Source organism: Atractosteus spatula, chromosome 2 (assembly GCF_055471065.1).
Source record: "Atractosteus spatula isolate fAtrSpa1 chromosome 2, fAtrSpa1.hap1, whole genome shotgun sequence".
Taxonomy (NCBI): Eukaryota; Metazoa; Chordata; class Actinopteri; order Semionotiformes; family Lepisosteidae; genus Atractosteus; species Atractosteus spatula.
The window spans coordinates 58,555,167-58,574,437 of NC_142707.1; the positions used below are offsets into that span (position 1 = coordinate 58,555,167).

Sequence of the window (19,271 nt, forward strand, 5' to 3'; positions counted from 1 at the left end):
GTTCCTTCCCTGTCTGTGCCGGGAGATACAAATCCATACTGAATGAGTATAAATCCAATATTCTACATTACCAATGACGAGAATATAATTGTTACCTCAACACAGGTTGATATCAATTTAATTTGTATAAGTAACATATTTACTAATGAGTATCTAATGTAGAATCTGTATTAACAAGGCTGATTAACGAGATAGTGTAGCCGAATGGTATACTAAATGCATATTTCTTTGTTTTGTGTCTCTTTGCAATTGTGATATATTCTGTATCTTGGCAACCATCACAATAAGATTTGCCATCTGTATCCTGGCAGACTGTTATATGTTTTTATTAGTACTCTTCCAGTCAATGGGTGTTATTCTTGTCTTAATTTAATGATGAAAGAATATTGTTATAATAATAATAATAATTAAGTTTATTTTATATAGTGCCTTTAAAGGTAGCTTCTCAAAGCGCTTTACAGACTGGCAACAGCAACAACAACAATTAAAAATAAACAATAAAAAATATACAAGTGAAACACGATGAGAATACACAGAGGAGACAGAAGATGGTGGTACTAAATACAGTAGGAGCAGAGTGGTAAAAAAGGCTTCTTCAAAAGAAGAAGGTTTTGAGTCTGGATTTAAAGGAGTTTAGAGAAGGTGACTCTCTGATATCCTTGGGGAGAGAGTTCCAGAGCTTAGGGGCATAACAGATGTAGGCCCTGTCACCCATAGAGTGTAGGCGGGCTTGGGGGACAGTTGGGAGACCAGAATTAGAGGATCAAAGGTTGGGAGACAGCAGCCAGAATTCTAAGACTTCACTGAACAAATTACAGCACTTTCAAAGTTCAGCATCTAGTATTTTAGGACCTGCTCTAATGGCTATTTTCCTTGTTCTCTAAGCTCTACAACAGCTTTCAGTTTAGTATTCACTTTAAAGACCTCACCCATAGTTTTTGAGACTCTGAATGGTTTGTCTCCCCTGCTACATATCTAATTTAATGTCCAGTTATATCACCAGCTGCTACTTTCTCTTGTATTGTAATGCTTTGATCAATGTCTCTTGTCTGTCCCCAGGACCAGACCTCAGACCATAGATGTGGAATGCACTCCAAAATAGTATTTGAAAATAAAATGTGTTTTTAAATCTATTTTTAATAGTGGGTTTTATTACTTACATTGTCTATGTTATTTATGTACAGTTTTTTGGAATTCTTTACATGAAAAGCATGTTATTATTATTTTAATAATGATGATGATGTGATATTTGATCAGGACATGAAGCTACCAAAAAAGAGAAATGGAAATTGGTCAGATAATGTCTTCAGAAACTAGCAATGCTGTAACCTTAGCTCCTCCTCCTGTTTCTGCATTGAAACATTTAGGTTTCAGTTTCACTTCCATTCCTGCTACTATGTTGAGAACAACAGAAAGTCACTTCTCAATGCAACTGCAGGCCTCAAGTCTTATTACTTTATATCGAGCTTCAAGGAAGGAACATTTGGATTCAGTTATACTGCATTTCGTCTAAGATAAAAGAAGATGGGACAAGCAAGCTCAGTCATATCTCAGGTAATTCACAGTCTTACATCTAGGAAATGTTTAAGTTTAAGTTGCTGCCAATACTGGTAAGCATGATTTAGCATGTTAGCATGTGAGGTAGAACTAGATATCAACCTTAATGGACAATATTTGTATATTACTATATTAGATATATCTTCATCAAAGTCACATTTTCAATGTGTTTCTCTCTGTGGTTGTACCAACAATGACCTTCCAAATATTACATTTTACAGAAGCTAGAAAAGTACTTCAGAAATATTTTTTTTTTTAATGCTTTTATTCTGTTCTGTATTATGAAGAACATAGCTTATGACCTTCATCCAAAGAACATATATCATGTGGCAGTTTTAAGTTTGAAGACAGACAAAAGCTACATTACAAAAGCTGTTTAAGCAATTAAAGCAATGCTGCTACTCATAAAAATTAAAAAAAATTCAAACATATAGCACAGAAACTTAGTTTTTTTTGTTGACCATAATGTGAATTTATTGTGTGCAGCACTAGCTGTACCACTGATACAGCTACCACAGAGACAGACCTGAAAGCAAAAACCTTTTTTTCTACCTTATTATAAAGTTTTTCAATGATAAATGTTTTCCTTTTATGAGAAAAATAAAAAAATTGGCAATAGATGAATGAAAATGTGCTAATTGCTCTCCTATGCAAGCTTCACACTGTTGTGATGGACCATTTCAGTGGACTTACTTGTACAGATGCAGCCATCTAGAATGCATGTCAAAGTCCATATCAGTGGAAAGCACACCTTAGTCCTGTCTGGCACACTGCTTTCAGCCCTTCATAGCTTAAAACGAACTGGTAGGTGGCACTTGTTAACAAAAAGCTAGATGGCACTTGCTATGTTAGATATTACCAAAATGGTAGCTTCATTTAATCTGTTTAATTTATATTTTATTTACTACAAATGATACAAATAAGATTTTATTGGTTCATCAAAGCCATGGAAGTTGCCCAGGTAAATAACATCAAGCATATGTTAAATAATTTTAAGACATGAAAACACACACAACTATACATTTTATTTTTGTAATGAATTACAGTAGCTGGTGATGTCTCTTTTCTTTTCCCAAGTCCTATTATGCAAGAAATTAACACGATCATGAAGGAAAATGGTGAGCGATCAGCAGCTCAAGTCCAGAGATAGAAAGAATAAGAAATAATCCTGCTAGAAAACACTGTGTGTCCTAGTGGTAAGAGGAAGCATTCACACAGATTCAAGACAAGCAGGATGTGGGAAATGTGGTGGAGGCTATCGATACTGAGCCAAACTGCGCCTTTTATTACCCTTGCATTTATTTGCAGATTCGCTCAGCTCTGTGTCATTGTTCAGGCAATTGTCTCAGCATGCAATATGCAATATGAAACTTTCAAACTGGCATGCCTTTGCTTAATTTAATTTAGAAGATAGACAATGGCCAAAATTGACCTTATCTATCCCCTTACTGAAATGGAAGTCAAGGATTATGTCCTCCGAGAAAGGACGTCCTCTTTAATATCTTGAATTATTTTTGGAAAGTATACACAGTGCAGGCTTGGTTAGGGTCTTGAATTAAAGAGTACCCCATGGACATCCTGGCTGAACCTTCAGATTTTTTTATTATTCTTACTCAGTACACACTCTAGAAAGAAATTCCCAGAACAAAAACATGAAAACAACACAGACACATTCTATTGTCTTTCTTCAAAAGTCAATTTCTCAAACATCTACTTCAAAGACCCTCTCTAGCACAGATGAGCAGCTAAACTGCTTACTGGCCTCAAACAATTCAGTCTTCCCTGAAACTCTTCTCAAAATTTTCAGATGTTCAAATCCAACCCCTCAAATTTCCCAGAAATCAGAGATCCTTCGGACCATCAGTCCACAGTCAGTCCTTCTCCCTCCCTTCTCAGAAATGTCCTGCCCTCTGCCCTTCAAACAGCAGGCATCCACTGACTGACAGAGGTAGTCTCTGCTTCCTGGTTTTTAAACAGTCACCTGACCAATTGTCATTCTCCTACTGGTCAGGTGACTGACAGCAGCAGCTCATTCTGCCAGAGGCTTCTGGGAAGTGTGGTCCTGATAGGGCTGTGTTCAAGTTCAAGTTCAAGTTTATTAAGTCATTATACTCATATTCAGGTATATGGTAGAACAAAATGCTATTTAGCTAACTCTCAGATGATACGTAGTACAAAAAACAACAACAATACAATTGTATAATGAAAGAAAGACAGAGACAACAGGCAGTGTGCAAAAAACAACAACAGGCAATGTGCAAAACAACAAAAAGATAACAGGTAATCTGCAAAAACAACATCAGATGTGCAAAAACATGCATGAACAGAATGAAATAAAAGGATAGAATTTATGGGGAGTGAGCCTTTTGAAATGTAAGGTAGAGGTAAATTTCAATGTGTGAGTTTTTGGTAAGAAAGAAGGCACTGTGAGGTTCAGATCATAGGTGAGAGTGAGAGAGGCTGGGAGTTTAATAGTTTGATAGTGCGGGGGTAAAAACTGTCTCTGAGTCTGGTAGTCCGGGCCTGAATGCTCCGGTACCGTTTTCACGATGGTAGAGGGTCATATAGTCTGTAGCTGGGATGTGTGGTGTCTTTGATGATGCTTAGAGGTTTCCTCAAGCACAGTCTGTCATAAATGTCCTATATAGATGGGAGGGCAACCCCAGTGATGGACTGGGCAGTTTTTTACCACCCGCTGTAAGGCTTTGTGGTCAGCAATACTGCAGTTGCCATACCACACTGTGATGCAACTTGTCAGTGTGCTTTCTGTAGTGCATCTGCAAAAGTTAGTGAGGATCTGGGGACATATCTTAGCCTTCTTCAACCGTCTTAGGAAGTACAGGCGCTGTTGCGCTTTCTTGATCAGACAGGTGGCATTGAGAGACCATGTGAGGTCCTCAGTGATATGGACACCAAGGAATTTAAAGTTACTGACCATTTCCACTTCAGTCCTTCTGATGTGGATAGGGGCATGTCCGTTTTGCAGTTTCCTGAAATCAACGATCAGTTCCTTGGTTTTGCTGACGTTGAGGGTGAGGTTGTTGTCTTCATACCACGTTGTAAGGAGATTGACCTCCTCCCTGTAGGCCCTCTCATCATTGTCTGTGATCAGACCTACAACTGTGGTGTCATCGGCAAACTTGATGATGGGGTTGGTGTTGTGTTTGGCCTTACAGTCGTGGGTGTAGAGTAATGGATCAAGCACACACCCCTGGGGAACCCCAGTGTTCAGAGTTAGTGTGCTGGAGGTGTGGTTTCCAAGCCTGACAGCCTGAGGTCTGCCTGTCAGAAAGTCCTGAATCCAGTTGCAGAGGGTGGTGTTGAGACCCAGTGCACTGAGTTTCTTGACTAGTTTCTCTGGAATGATAGTGTTAAAAGCTGAGATGAAGTCGATGAATAGTAGTCTTGCATATGTGTTCTTTTTATCCAGTTGAGATAGGGCAGTGTGTATGGCAATGGAGATTGCGTCATCTGTGGATCTGTTGGGCCGGTAGGCAAATTGGTACAGGTCCAGTGTGTTTGGAATGGTGCTCTGACAGCATGTAAGGTAAACATACCATCCATCCATCTATTTTCAAACCACTTCTTCCAATATAGTGTTGTGGGGGGACTGGAGCCTATTCCAAAAATGAGCAGGCATGTACCTTAATTAAAAAAAATATTATGGGACCCCTGGCAGGTATTTATATAAATTCTAATGTACATTAGTCAAGTTTTGTGCAACCCTGGGAGAGGGTGCACTTAAACTTGTTTATATTTATTGTATAAAGAACTCATGTTTCATTGAGGCTCATAACCCGAAAAAAAGGATTTCAGGCTGTGCTACAGTACATAAAGAGAAACTGTAACAATATTTTAAGTGTGATTCATCTAACAGGTTCCAGTGTGATTATGATACATAATTATATCTGTACTGAACTGAACACTTCCTTTTATAAATTATTTTAAATATGTACAATAAGGATAAACAATTTAAAATCACCGTATTTTTTCTTTCAGGCAACAGGGGTAGTGGTAAGTATTGTTTGGAACTTCATCATTTTTACTCAATGTAAATTTTAATATTTTAAATGCTCAGTTTATATGCCAATTAAAATGTATTTCTCATTTCTTTAGTATCCATATAAAATGAATTTCTGCATACTGTATATGAAAATGTACTACCAAATGTTTTAATCTATCTTTCAAATCTTCATAGATTATCTGTATTTCAGGATCTCATTTTTTAATTTCCTAAATCACACATGATCATGAAAAATCTTTATGAGTTCTCTTTGCCTTATTTTAAAAAACTGGAAATACCCTACAGACCAAAACACACAATTTCAAAATAAGAAAAATCATTTAATTAATTAAATTACATTAGTATTCACCTCCTTTGGTACAGTATACTGTATGTCATATTAAACCATGTCTCAAATATATTTTGCATCTATACTTTTTCCGTTTTTATTCTGTAGGTCTTATCCTGCAGTTACCAGATTATGAATTTAATTTATCAAACTTGTATTTTTTTTTACTTTTTATTCCTTGAAGAAACAGCATACATGTGAAACATGCATACAATGTTTAGTTTTTTTCTTCAATTTTTTATCAGTATGACTATGCCCCTTTTACGACCTGTTTTATGAGAGAAATAGAACACTTTATCAAACCCATCTGTTTAAATTTGACATGTTCACTGTCAGAAAGATTAATCTCTTGCAGAAGTATGACCTATTATTAAACAATATTATCATGTTAAATTATATTAAACAATTTGAAATTACATTTATTATACTATGTTCATATTTTATATGTCATATTAAACAATTCAAAATCACTGTATTTTTTTCTTTCAGGTCTTCACTTTGGTGGTAAGTATTAATTTTAAATTGTAAACAAGTCATTTTAGCTCTATGTAAATTGTTATATTTTATACTCTTTGTTCATGTTCATTAAAACATTTTTTACTGAGTGTTCAGATAAACCAAATTTTTGAATATATAAAAATATACTACCTTTTTTTAATTACTTTTCAAATCTTCATTGTTCATCTCTTTTTCCTGGATTTTTAAAATGTTCTTGATTTAACCATTTTTATGAAAATTCTAAAATCTTTATGAGTTCTCTTTGCCTTATTTTCAAAAACCGGAAATACCTTACAGACCAAAACACATAATTACAAAATAGAGAAAATAATAAGAAAAAAACATTTAATGAATTAAATTACATTAGTATTCACCTCCTTTGGTACAGTATATGTCATATTAAACCGTGTCTCAAATATTTTTTGCATTTACGCTTTTTCCTTTTTTATTCTGTAGGTCTTATCCTGTAGTTATCAGATTACGAATTTAATTAATTGAACTTGTAATTCTTTTGTACTTTGTATTCCTTGAAGAAACGGCATACATGTAAAATATGCATACGATGTTTCGTTTTTTTCTTCTTCCATTTTTTGTCAGTATGACTATCCCCCTTTTACAACCTGTTTTATGAGAGAAATTGAACACATCTGTTGAATTTGACATGTTCACTGTCAGAAAGATGTATCTCTTGCAGAAGTATTACCTATTATTAAGCAATATTATCATATTAAATGATATGATATTAAACCATTTGAAAATAAATTTATTTTAGTATGTTAATATTTGTCATATTAATATTTTAATATGTCATATTAAAAAAAATTTAATCACTGTATTTTTGCTTTCAGGCAATACGGGTAGTGGTAAGTATTATTTGTAACTTTGTAATTCTAATTTTTACTCAATGTAAATTTAAAGATTTTAAATGTTCAGTTTATATGCCATTTAAAATGTATTTCTCATTTCTTTAATATCCATATAAAATGAATTTCTGCATATATGAAAATGTACTACCAAATGTTTTAAGCTCTCTTTCAAATCTTCATTGATTATCTGCATTTCAGGATCTTATTTTTTAATTTCCTAAATCATACGTGATCATGAAAAATATTTCTCTTTGCACACATGGAAGAACATTAACAAATTAAATGTCAGCAAAAACTGCATACAAAAATTGACTGCATAGGTTTTCATCCCTTTTGCTAAACTTACAGTTTTTACCTTAATGTGACAATACAAGTTTATGGATAGGATAATGTATTATGGGTGTATCATGGCTCTAAGAGGGCAGCTGGATCTAGAGTGTCGGTTAAGGAGTTAACCCACTAAAGAGCGCTAGTGAGATGCGCCAGATGCCTTAAGATCACATATGCACGAGATAATTAGAGAACTGGCCTCACCAGTGTGAAGCCAAACTCCCTATATTAGGTTAAGTGGGTCCAGGATGACTCAGGGGTGTTACACCCTTCATTACTGAGTAACAATATCACGGGGGAGCCTCTGAGGGCTGCCAGATGGGTGAGTCGACTCAGGGGACTTGGACCCCTGCTGTCAGGTGTGGCAGTGAGACACACAACCTCACAGGGAGACTCCCCTGTAGGTCAACGCCACTGTAGGGGTTTTGTGAAAGTGAGCTTCACACCCTCGCAACCTGAAGAAGGCTCCACGGCCAAAACGTTGTGTTCTCTTTCTTCTCTTTTCAGCATGGAATAAACCTATTACTTGTTCCTTTGCAACCTACGCATGCTGACACAGCCACACACCTTAAAAATATCTGAACATGTTAATATTACAGTTTTATTCTCGAGAGGTTGAATACTGAATTATACAACAGTGGATTAAAAACTCCCACACAGTAGGATGGGGGAACAGCTGACATGTCCAATCCGTGCTCTGCTGGCTTGGTGCCACTCCAGCCCTTCGGCAGCTCGAGGTATCAGGGAAAGAGACAGAGATCCTGCTGTAGCCTTGTGTTGAGAGTCAATTCCGTCAAATGGATTGTTTGGGGAACAGCGCTGAGATGAAATGGGGACAAAGTCTGCACAGGGTGGTGACTACTCGATCGGGGCAAATCATACAAAAGGGGGAGAAACTATGTTTGCTCCCAGCATAGCAGCTATTGCTGAATAATGTTGTATTCAGGCGAAAACTCCATATGATGAAAATTACAACTGTTTTCTCCTGTGATCAAGTTGGCACATGGTGGTAACTAGCTGGCTGCAAGGCCCTACTGCAGGCTAGTCCTCGGGCAGAATTCTGTCTTTAGGTACAGGCTCACCCTCTAACTCAGCACTTTGGAAAAACATTTATGTCCCAATGTTCAGTCAACAAGTTTGGCAGGCATGTGGTTGTTGTTTTAAGTCAGCCAAGTTGGTTCAATGGAGAAAGGAAGGTGGCGAACTTAGAGGTGATGCACTGCTTTTTAATGGTTTTTAATTTTTAGGGGAAAATACGGCTGGTGATTGGTCAAGAAGCTACCATTTGGAGTGGGTACCCACACCCTGCAGGTCCCTGATTGGTTGGCCATCTTTCTGGATTATTGACCACAACCTGTGATGTTTAAGATTATTTCCAGATTTGCCTATATCCCTCTACCAGACATCCAGGCACCAGCAGTGGACGTCTATCTTAAAGGAATATTGACACCCAATCCGAACTGTCCTGAGAAAGATCCTTATCCAAAAGATAAGCTCAACTCCCTAACTTGCTCACATGCAAAGACCACTAGGGCATCCTGTGGCTGAGATCACAGAGGGGGGCTACATTCCTGTGACAGGCAACAGGCTGCTTGGTCCAGGCACAAAGATCACTTAGTAATATTTAATATCACTTAATTCTAAGTGAGATAATGTGTCTTGTCCCTACACCACTGTCACAGAGACAGTAAAAAGCAAGCTCTCACAGTGAGAGGCCGGGAGAAATGTCTAAACTCTGGAAGGGACAGATTCCACCCACAGTTGCTGAAGGGGACTGAGCAATGATGCACGTAACCTGTTCTAGGGTGAGAGCAGGGCTGTCTGTGTAAAGAGAGACAGCTTGTGATGAGGCACCTGTCCATGTCTGCTCTGGTTGAACTGGAAGGGGTATGTTCAGTCTTGTGGTGAGGCAATTAGTTGGTAGTGGAAGGTTGGGACTCCATTATGAGTTATGAAAATCCTGAAGGAGAGACACAAAGATATGGCATTGTGGTAGGCTTTGGTTACCCAATGCAGAAATAGTGTAGAAATCAAAAGTGAGTAATCTCTTACTGATTCTAGTCAGTGAATGGATGGAAAGGCAGAGGAATAAAAGAGTAGGATAATTAGAATAAAAACTCATAGATCTGATGGTGAAATCACGTGCCCTGGCCTGTCTGATCCACATCTCTTCAGCTGCAACTGAATGAACGAGGACAGAGTCCAGCAGGAACTCCCAAAATAACAGAAAAAGCAATGACCCTTTTAGGAAAACAGGAGTCAAGAATGGTTTAGATGGTCTCTGCCAGGGCTGTGGGTGGGAGCTTGAGGGTAGTGTGGACAACAAGGTTAAGGGCCAAAAATAAACCTGATTGTCAGCAGCAAAGAGGGGGCAAGTGACAGGGAGGCAGTCTGTAGCTGCAAATGGCGTGGAATCTGGAATCCTGGACCTAGGAAAGACTCTGTGCACTCACACCGATGTGATGTAGTGAATTTCAGTGGCTGGACAGGCTTCTACAAGGACAGCAGGAAAGGAGGATAGGGGCAGGGGAAGAGACACTGGTGATACAGTATGTTGGAACTGAAGGTGTGAGGAGTTGGACACCTAACAATGAAACAGGGCTGAAAAGGGAGAGATAAGTAGTATAAAAAGTAAATAAAAAGTATTCATTTAATATACTGTATGCATTATGCAAAAATATATACAGTAGCAATTTAGCACATGCGTCTAAATTGTAATGACATACTACTCCAGATGTACATTCTGTGCTTCAAAAACTGTAGCTGTAAACGGGATTTTTGTCAGTATGTAGGAGGTAGTGTAATTAATGATTCTGTGGTGGAGTGCTCTATTGGGTAACAGGGAGTGTGTCATACTGAATGATATGCTGTATGACTTCAAAGATCTTTACATAACATATTGTAGAATTGTGTAAGACTTAAGACTACCTGTATGTGTTCCTTCTTCTATTCCTTTACAAGTTTTCATTCCTTTTAAAAGTTTCAGCATATTGAAACCTATTTTAGGTAATCTTTTTCTACAATAGCTAAATTTGTAGATTCAAAAAACAAAACAATTTTTTTGACAGCAGGATACAATAATATTTTTACAAAAGAAGTCTCACTTATACTTCTATTTTGGATTTAAGGGTGAGTTTGTGTTAATTTGCGTTTGCCTTCCAATATCATTTTGACAGGGAGTAATAATCTTGCAGTTTGGGTGCCATCTAGTGGTAAATAAAGACGGAAACAAGATTAAATTATTTTCTGTAATTTCTAAAATAAAAACTAAACAGAAAAACTAAAATAGAAATATAAAAAGAAAAACTATAGATTAGTTCAAAGTCAGAGAGTTAAGATACGCTACAATTATATCACGCACAACATGTTTGCCCCTGGTGGACAGTCTGTTGGTTCTTCTGCTAATAAGGTTTACAAAAAACATAACTCTGTTCTAATCAACAACATATACTGTATATATATATTTGGTTGTCTAAAATTTCTTACCGGTAATTTCAATAAATAAAAATTCTACAGGCTACTACCTAAATTGTAAATATATATTATTTAAAAAACATTGCTTGAAACATTTGATGTACTATATTAAATCTAAAAGGTTTTTATCTTTCTCACAGCTTCGCTCCACACTCTCCACCCTGCCAGGTAATTATTTTCACCTTACAATTCTATATATATTGTATATTTTGTCATATTATACATTATACACTGTATATTTTAAATTGAATAGTATCATCATTTTAAATTTTGGCAAATTTGAATTGGGTTGAAAATGTTAATCTTAAGTGCATGGAGGATAGATTTGATTGATTACACTAAATTGTTCCTCCTGAATTCGTGTACCCATTAACTGATTGAATTAGGACGGTGCCACACAATAGACTGCAAATCACTTTTGAAAAAAGTACGAGCCAGATAAAAGGAAAATCCATGAAATGTGCATTTAATTTATACCAGTGGAAAAATGCCAAACTAATCAGTTCTCTCTTTTGTTTTTACTTTCATTCTACTCTTTTTTTTCTGATTTTTGTACTGAGCTTCAACAAGAACTTGAATCACTGAGCAACTGGATCTTTTTGTGATTTAAGCAGCGTGGCACAGATGAGTCTGTTGTAGAATAATACTACAACCCAGATGGCACTTTATTAACATTTTCTCTAAGAAAGAATATTCATATTGGATAACTCCTTCCTTAAAAAAAAATAAAAGCAATGTTAATTCTATAATGCAACTACATAAAATTACAAAAAAGAAAGAAAATACTGTATAAAATTGCAATGAAAGGAGGAAAAGGAAGATCACCTTCAACATCGGTGAGCACAAGAACAGGGAGTGACTTCAACCCAAGGACAAAAAGGGCTGTCATGCACACATGGCATTCCTCATCCTATCACAGAATATGTGAGGGTGGCGCATGATTCTGATTGAGGAAGATTGGACCTATGGCCAGATACTCACAAGCCATTGGGCACTACAGTACAATTTTCACAGGCCATGAATAGTGTGACTAGGAAAACTGCTTCAGAATTAAAGCTTCAGTACAAGACTAATTAGGAGCCAAACTACACAAATGAGGAGATGGGTGACTTGCATCTATCACAGATGTGTATATTAAAGGCTACAAATGAGAAAACTCTATTTGGTCTGTCTAGTCCATTTGGCAGTCAGCAGCTAATTCAAGGATCTAACCCAATCATTTCTTAAAATAAAACAGGGTTTCATATCAACAACATGGCTAAGTCATTTATTCCATACTCCCACAACCTATTTTTGTAAAGACATGTCTCCTTTTCTTAGGTTTTAAATGTACTTTTTGCATAGCCTGGATTGCTTTTCCATGCAATACTAATTGGCCTCCTAGTTCTATTTTGTCAGTAGCTGTATATGCTATAAAGGAACAAGTAATAGGTTTGTTCCATGCTGAAAAAAAGAAGAAAGAGAACACAACGTTTCGGCCGTGGCGCCTTCTTCAGGTGTGTGTGACACACCTGAAGAAGGCTCCACGGCCGAAACGTTGTGTTCTCTTTCTTCTTTTTTTCACCATGGAATAAACCTATTACTTGTTCCTTTGCAGCCTACGCATGCTGACGCAGCTACCCACCTGTATATGATATATATGTGTGGCTGTATAAAGAATTTCCTGCTTACCTCGAAGAGTTTGTTAATTAAAATTCATGACCAACTATGTTCAGTGATATCTTATATTAGAAATTATATTGAATTGTTAATTGTAGGCTGAAAAGAAAAAAAAGGATAAACACTATGTTTTGACTTCAGCCTTTTTAGTTTAATTAATTTCAGGAGCGTTGTTTAATTTTCTTCATTTTATGTGGTATATCTCTGTATAATATCTTTCCAGTTAAACTCCATGTCCGGGTTCTTGGACAGACCCTGAATGCTCACATCGACTTCATTAAAAGAATTCAGAGAAGCATAATAATTAAAGAGTGTGAGTGTGAAGAAGACTGTGATGTTATTGTGGCTTTCTGCCCTGTCAGCTCTCGAATTGGAACCGATATTGATGCTGCCATTAAGAACCTTCCAGGTGAGAGTACGAACTAATAACTGTCTTCTTTAGTAATTTAAATATTTTCTACTAAATGTCTTGAAAGTAAAGGAGAGGAAATGACATTAGTGCTGTATAACTGTAAATTCAGAACACTTTAACAAAAAATGTGGGCTGACTTTTCACATCAGGGTGCGTTTTAGAATTGTAGAAGAATCCCAATAGCATTGCCAATACCAGTCTTAAAATAATATGAAACCAGTAAGACATCACAAGAAAATAATATAATTTAATTTTAGTTCCTTTAGACATTTTTATTTCTATTATTTTTCTTAGCACATGCCCCTTATCTATGGTGCCTTGCAGTTTGTTAATGATCAATACAATATGTGAATAAACAAAATAGATAACATTAATATACAGAATAGTATGTATAGGAAAACAAGCATATTTGTTTTATGATAAGGAGGGTCACTGATTCCAGGTGCAGGATAGCCTTAGTGCTTTTATTTGGAAACAAGCTGGGGAATCATGGCAGTAGATAAAGAGTAAGGTGCCTGAGAGAGGAGGCAAATACAGGTGCTGTCTTGAGGACGTGCTGGTAGGTGGTCAGGGGTCGTGAAGTTCAGATCTCTGTAGGCAAGATATTCCATCACAACAGCACAAGATTACAGAAGGAATGGATCTAACAGGTTAGTGAAATGAGACCTGTCTTTTCTAAATCCATACTGAATATGGTCTAGAATCCTGCTTCCAAACAGATGACCCTTAAAAAAATAAATCCTTAACAGAAGACCTACTGGCCTTTAATTAATTGGTTCAGTTTTACTACCCTCTTTAATGGGAACTACAGAACATTAGCAATGCCGAGCTTCCTATGGCTATTACCCCTCGAGTTACTGCTGGAAAAGTGTTATTAAAGGCTTAGGACAAATTCTGTATCTCTTATCAAAGAACAATTGGCAGAGTATGATCAAGACCTGGAGATTTATTCTTGAGTGCTTCTAGGACCCATAGTACTTCAGTCTTTTCTAGCTGGTTGTATTTAATTTAGTACTTTGTTTTTCCCCAGCATGAGGCATATTTTCTGTTTACTGTAAACACAGTAACAGCACAGTAACTACAGTATTTGCCTATCATCTTTGCCTAATTTTACCTGAAAATATTTGTACTGTATGACGTCATGACTACACCAGCATGATGTGGACATAAACACAGCTGTATTGTGCTTTCAATCACACAGACTTTAGCAATAAAGGGACTGAAGAAGGGTGAAAATGATAACTTGATGAAGGAATTCAACACTGTCTAATAATACTATAATTTAATTCTATAAGCTTTAGTGTTATAGGTTACGTGATAATACACTTAGATCTTCACTAACCATCATGTATGACTATCCAGCACCTCCTTCCCTATGGATGCTTTTAGTGTACTTCAAAATGACCTCAATGGACATGTAGCTTTTCAGAAACCTTTGCTATGAAGAGGCAACAAAAGAAAAATATTCTTTAAAAACAAGTACATGACTGAGCTTTTAGGCAATGATCAATGATTTGGTTGGGGTGGTGGGTATAGTACTACATGCATCTCTGAGCAAAGGTCTCAGACACGCTTCAGTAAATTTTCCTGTATAAATGGGTAAAAATATGTATATTGTATGGATGAAGGCATAACTGAGAAAACTTAATAACAGCATGTAACAGCTACAGTAAGGCTTGCTGGCATGGAGCTGTAGCTTAGCTAAGGGTGTTGGAAATATGAGTAAAGTCAACAGATACAGGCCAGTTCTGATCTGCTGGGATGTTTATTTCCAGTGCTCCATATCATAAGCTTTGAAATAAAAACATGCGTGGTGCAAAATATAATAGAAAATACAATAAATGCAAAAAATATATATTATTCTAACAACTATCTGACCTACATCATAATCCAAGATGACTTTCAATAATACAATTGCACTATATGCAGAAACAGTACTGAGTAGATAATCAAACAATCAAAGCAGCATCAGCAGGACTCGCAGGCCTAGGCATTCACTCTTTTCACTATTCACTATTTTTACTATTTTCATGATTACCTTTTGAAGCCATGATATTCTAATCAAACAGGAAGCTTCAGACAGAATACTGTCCTAGGTATTTATATATAGATATAGGGGCTATCATAAGTATTCACCCCCTTGGACTTTTTATATGTTACTATGATAGAATATAGAATCACAATGTATTTAGTTGGGATTTTTTGCCGTTGATCAAAACAATGCTCTATAATGTCAAATTGAAAACAAAATTCTACAGATCTTCCTAAATTAATTATAAACAGAAAAAGTAATTGCATAAGTATTCACAACCCTTTACAAACCTAAATAGGCACTAATGGTGCTTCACATGAGTTTAGGATAAATATACATATCTCTGGGAGGTCCCACAGTTGACTAGTACTGCCCCCCCAGAAACAGTACTGTACTGTTTATTATGAAGACAAACATTCTAAATAAATCTGCGATAAAGTTATTGAAAAGCACCAATCAGGGGAAGGGTATAAGGAAATTTCCAAGGCATTATACTTCCCCCAAAGCACAGTAAAGTCCATAATAAAAGAAAGGAATAAAATATGGCATAACTGTGAAGAACAGGGTGTCCTCAAAAAAGTATGCAGGCAAGAAGAGCACCAAGAGGCCTGTGACAACTCTAATTATTAGAGTCTTCCATGGCTGAGATGAAACTGTGCATATAACAATTGCCTGGGTGCTTCACAAATTTGAGCTTCATGGGAGAGTCACAAAAAACTCTCATCAAATCTCGACTATACTTTTCCAGAGGGCATATGGGAGACTCCAAGACCAAATGGAAGAAGATTCTATGGTCTGACAAGACCAAAATTGACCTTTTTGGCCTCTGTAAGTGTTATGTTTGGTGCCAGCGTAACAGTGAACATGTGACAGTGTAAAAGCGAGGCATGGTGGTTGCAGTGTCATGCTATGAGGAAGCTTTGTTGCATTGGCCTCGAAGACTTGTGAAGATAGAAGAAAATATTGAAGCAGCAAAGTGAAATCCTGGTGGAAAACCTGCTGCAGTCTGCAAGAGACATGGGACCTGGGAAAAGGTTCATATTCCAGTAGGACAATGACCCAAAACATACAATTAAAGTCACACTGGAAGAATTTGAAAAGAAAAAAGTCAATGTTCTGGAGTGACCCAGACAAAGCCCAGTCCTCAATCCAATGAAGAAACTGTGGCAGGAATTGAAAATTGCTGTGTACCAACTTTTTCCATACAATCTGAAGCAGTTTGAGCACTTTTAATAGAAAAATTGGAAAAACGTGACCAGCCATTTTCAGTTTTATAATTAATTTAATAATTAATAAACACAATAAACTGTAGATAAGTCAGAGGGGGTGTATACTTTCCATAGCCACTGCAAGTTAAAATACTTCTAATGCACCCTAATGAGTATCTTAAACTGTTAATTTATGAAACACTGCTCTTGATTTTTATAGTACTGCTTTAATGTTTTTTTAAAGTTATGTGTAAAATCTTGATCATAATTTTGAGTTTATTTTCTTTTAAAGAACAGGGATATTTCTGCAATTAAAATAAAAACAGTTGTTTAATTTGAAAACAAATATTTCACTCTCTCTGCAGATCACAAGCCTGTCATTCTGGTAGTGATGCATCACACTCACAATGCTGACTCTGTTGTGGTTGAAAGCAGCAGACTGGTGTACAGAAGCAATATACAATGTACTGTTGACTGTCTGTTCCACGAATCTAAGGGATTGCTGGAAAATTGTGAAATCAATGATCAAGCTGTCGTATCAGTCTACAGATTTGCATCTGGCATAAAAAAATACACAACACTGGAAAGAAGTCTTCTGCATTTAACAAAAGTTCCAGGTTTCTTTTGGTTCATGCAAAAGTTTCTTTTGTGTTAATGTAATGGAATACTCATTAAGAACTTCCAATACAATTGTATTGTCAAGTAATAATCAAGAGCTAAAAAAAGCAACATATGATCAAATACTTGAGAAGCTTACAGCGATCAACAATAACCAGACTTTAGTGGTCAGTGATAATTCATCTTCATTGAAGTTAGTTATCTTGAGCATGTAAAAAAAACAGGAATAACTTATGTCATCACCATGTGTTGTGTGTTTGTATACTAGTGATTTTAAAGAAATGTAACAGTTGAAATTACATTCTACTAATAAAAAGAGATACTGAAAATAAAGCCTCACAGTAATGTTATGGTATCTTTAAACTAGCACACAGATTTCACCCTTGCATCATCATCATAAGAGGAACATTTATAGATGAGATTTCAAAATACTTCAGAGGATGTTTATACAATATTCTGGTGTATTCCCATTTCGCATATCATCAATATATTTTATAAGATAAATTAGAAATACTCAAGCAGTGTCTGGATAAGATGTTTTGACAGCTCACAACAATACCAAACATACATGCTCATACTGTATATTGCTGAGTTCTACAATGTTGTTATTCTTTTATACAAAACAGTACTATTCTGTGCCTTAAATGTATGTGCCAAATGAATTATAAATAAACGTCTTGTTTGGCCTCTTGCTGTTTCTGATCTACAATATCTGAAAAACCAACACATAAGCATTCTAAAAGAACATAGAGAAAAATAAAAGAATTAAGTGCAGATATGTCTCAAAAAGCTCAACATCATATAAACCAAGAAAAAAATCAATACTGCACAAAACTTTCAGCAATAATTGTTTAATCTTTTAAAATGTAACACAAAGACTCCACCATATTGAGTGAGATTGTTGTAAACCCATTATACATATTCTTTCCTCACTCACTACAGATTTCCTTCTTTTCATTTAATCCTCACACAGGCTCCAAACAGTTGACTCAGCATTTTTTTCTTCTATTCTTTTCACGCAAACAAACAGCTCACAGTCTGATATGTACTCACTTCTGTCAAGGTCCCTCTCTGTCCCTGCAGTGGAAACATGACAGATGTCACTCATCGTCAGAGAGCCAGGATTTAGATAGGTAGCCTCTACCTGTCTTCTTGTACATTCAGTTTCCTTTTGGCTGCACTTTCTGCTCTCTGGTCTTCACCGGCAGAGACAACCAGGAGCTGATAATCAGCCCTCCCACCCTGCTACATCATGGCTCCAGCCCTCCAGTTTCCCTAGTACCCAAACACCACACACTGCTCACTAGCAGAGCCAAGAGCGTGATACTCCGTTCCTCACCCTTCCTATATCAAGGCGGAGGTCTCCCAACAGATTTTCTAATCTAGTCTCCTGTCATTCTGGCCCAAGCAGCTCAACGACTACCATTCAAACACACTCTTTTCTCACATACTGTCCCTTTGAATTATCCCATTACTTGAATTTATCAATCACTCAAGCATGACAAGACAGGAGACATGACCTGCTAGAGTCCAGGTCTTTTTCTGCAGGAGCATCTCAGAGCTAGATTAGATGATGTTCACTTTCTGGTAAAAAACACTGCTGAGTCTTCTCCACTTCCCGTCTTCTCTCACACAGTTCTCTCTCAGAAGCACACGAGCTACACCTCCTGACAGTCTACAATCTAGGATACACCTCTCTAGTGCCTCAAAGCACTAGTGCCCCAATCTGTTCATAAAGACTGGTGACAAAATTTTCATTCTTCCCAGAAGAATTCCAAAACAATCATTTTCTGTAATCCCTAAAAGTTTGAAAGTAAATGTGTGTTGTAATGTGTTATTGTAACAGGTGACTGTTACCAAAATGGTAATTCACGTTCACCTGTTCCAGTTTTCATCATTAAGTAACACACTCCGTAATGGAACCTGTTCACAAAGAACTTGCTTTCAAGATAAATAACCTAAAAACACAACACTTCTTAGACTTTGTGAAAGCTGTCTGATCTTAACCTACTCTGCTAATCTCTGGGAGATGAGTATAACTGAAATAGCAACACACTGCTAAAGCTTTTCCAATGCACTTACCAACATGACTGCTAAAATAAAAACAGATCAGATGAATGAAAAAGTGTGATAAAAGTCAAGTAACTTTTACCTTTTCAGTAATATTTTTCTATAGTTTATCATATTGGGTCTTCTTTCTCAACTGTCTTTCAATAAAATAGTATCAGGGGATTAGTACAGCTCCCAACACAAACTTTATCATGA

The 19,271-nt window shown here is 36.5% G+C and overlaps 1 protein-coding gene across 2 annotated transcripts; it reads left to right on the forward strand.

Annotated features, from left to right (window-relative positions):
* The first annotated feature begins 1,404 nt into the window (after positions 1-1,404).
* LOC148839950 (uncharacterized) lies at positions 1,405-17,697 on the forward strand. Of its 2 annotated transcripts, none has more exons than XM_088926960.1 (7): positions 1,405-1,554; positions 5,557-5,571; positions 6,399-6,413; positions 7,256-7,270; positions 11,218-11,245; positions 12,960-13,145; positions 16,754-17,697. In XM_088926960.1, exons 1-7 carry the CDS (start codon positions 1,525-1,527, stop codon positions 17,041-17,043), a joined length of 579 nt encoding a protein of 192 aa, XP_088783086.1. In that variant the 5' UTR covers positions 1,405-1,524; the 3' UTR covers positions 17,044-17,697. The 2 variants fall into 2 exon arrangements, with proteins under 2 accessions (XP_088783086.1, XP_088783096.1); XM_088926970.1 differs by lacking the exon at positions 16,754-17,697 and adding an exon at positions 15,929-16,714.
* Positions 17,698-19,271: the final 1,574 nt, after the last annotated feature.

What these genes read in the sequence shown, in the direction of transcription:
- LOC148839950 (XM_088926960.1), top strand. Translation starts at nt 1,525, where the DNA reads ATGGGACAAGCAAGCTCAGTCATATCTCAG. An exon ending in CACACTCTCCACCCTGCCAG is followed by an intron (nt 11,246 to 12,959) that starts GTAATTATTTTC and finishes ATATCTTTCCAG; the next exon opens with TTAAACTCCATGTCCGGGTT. An exon ending in TGCCATTAAGAACCTTCCAG is followed by an intron (nt 13,146 to 16,753) that starts GTGAGAGTACGA and finishes CTCTCTCTGCAG; the next exon opens with ATCACAAGCCTGTCATTCTG.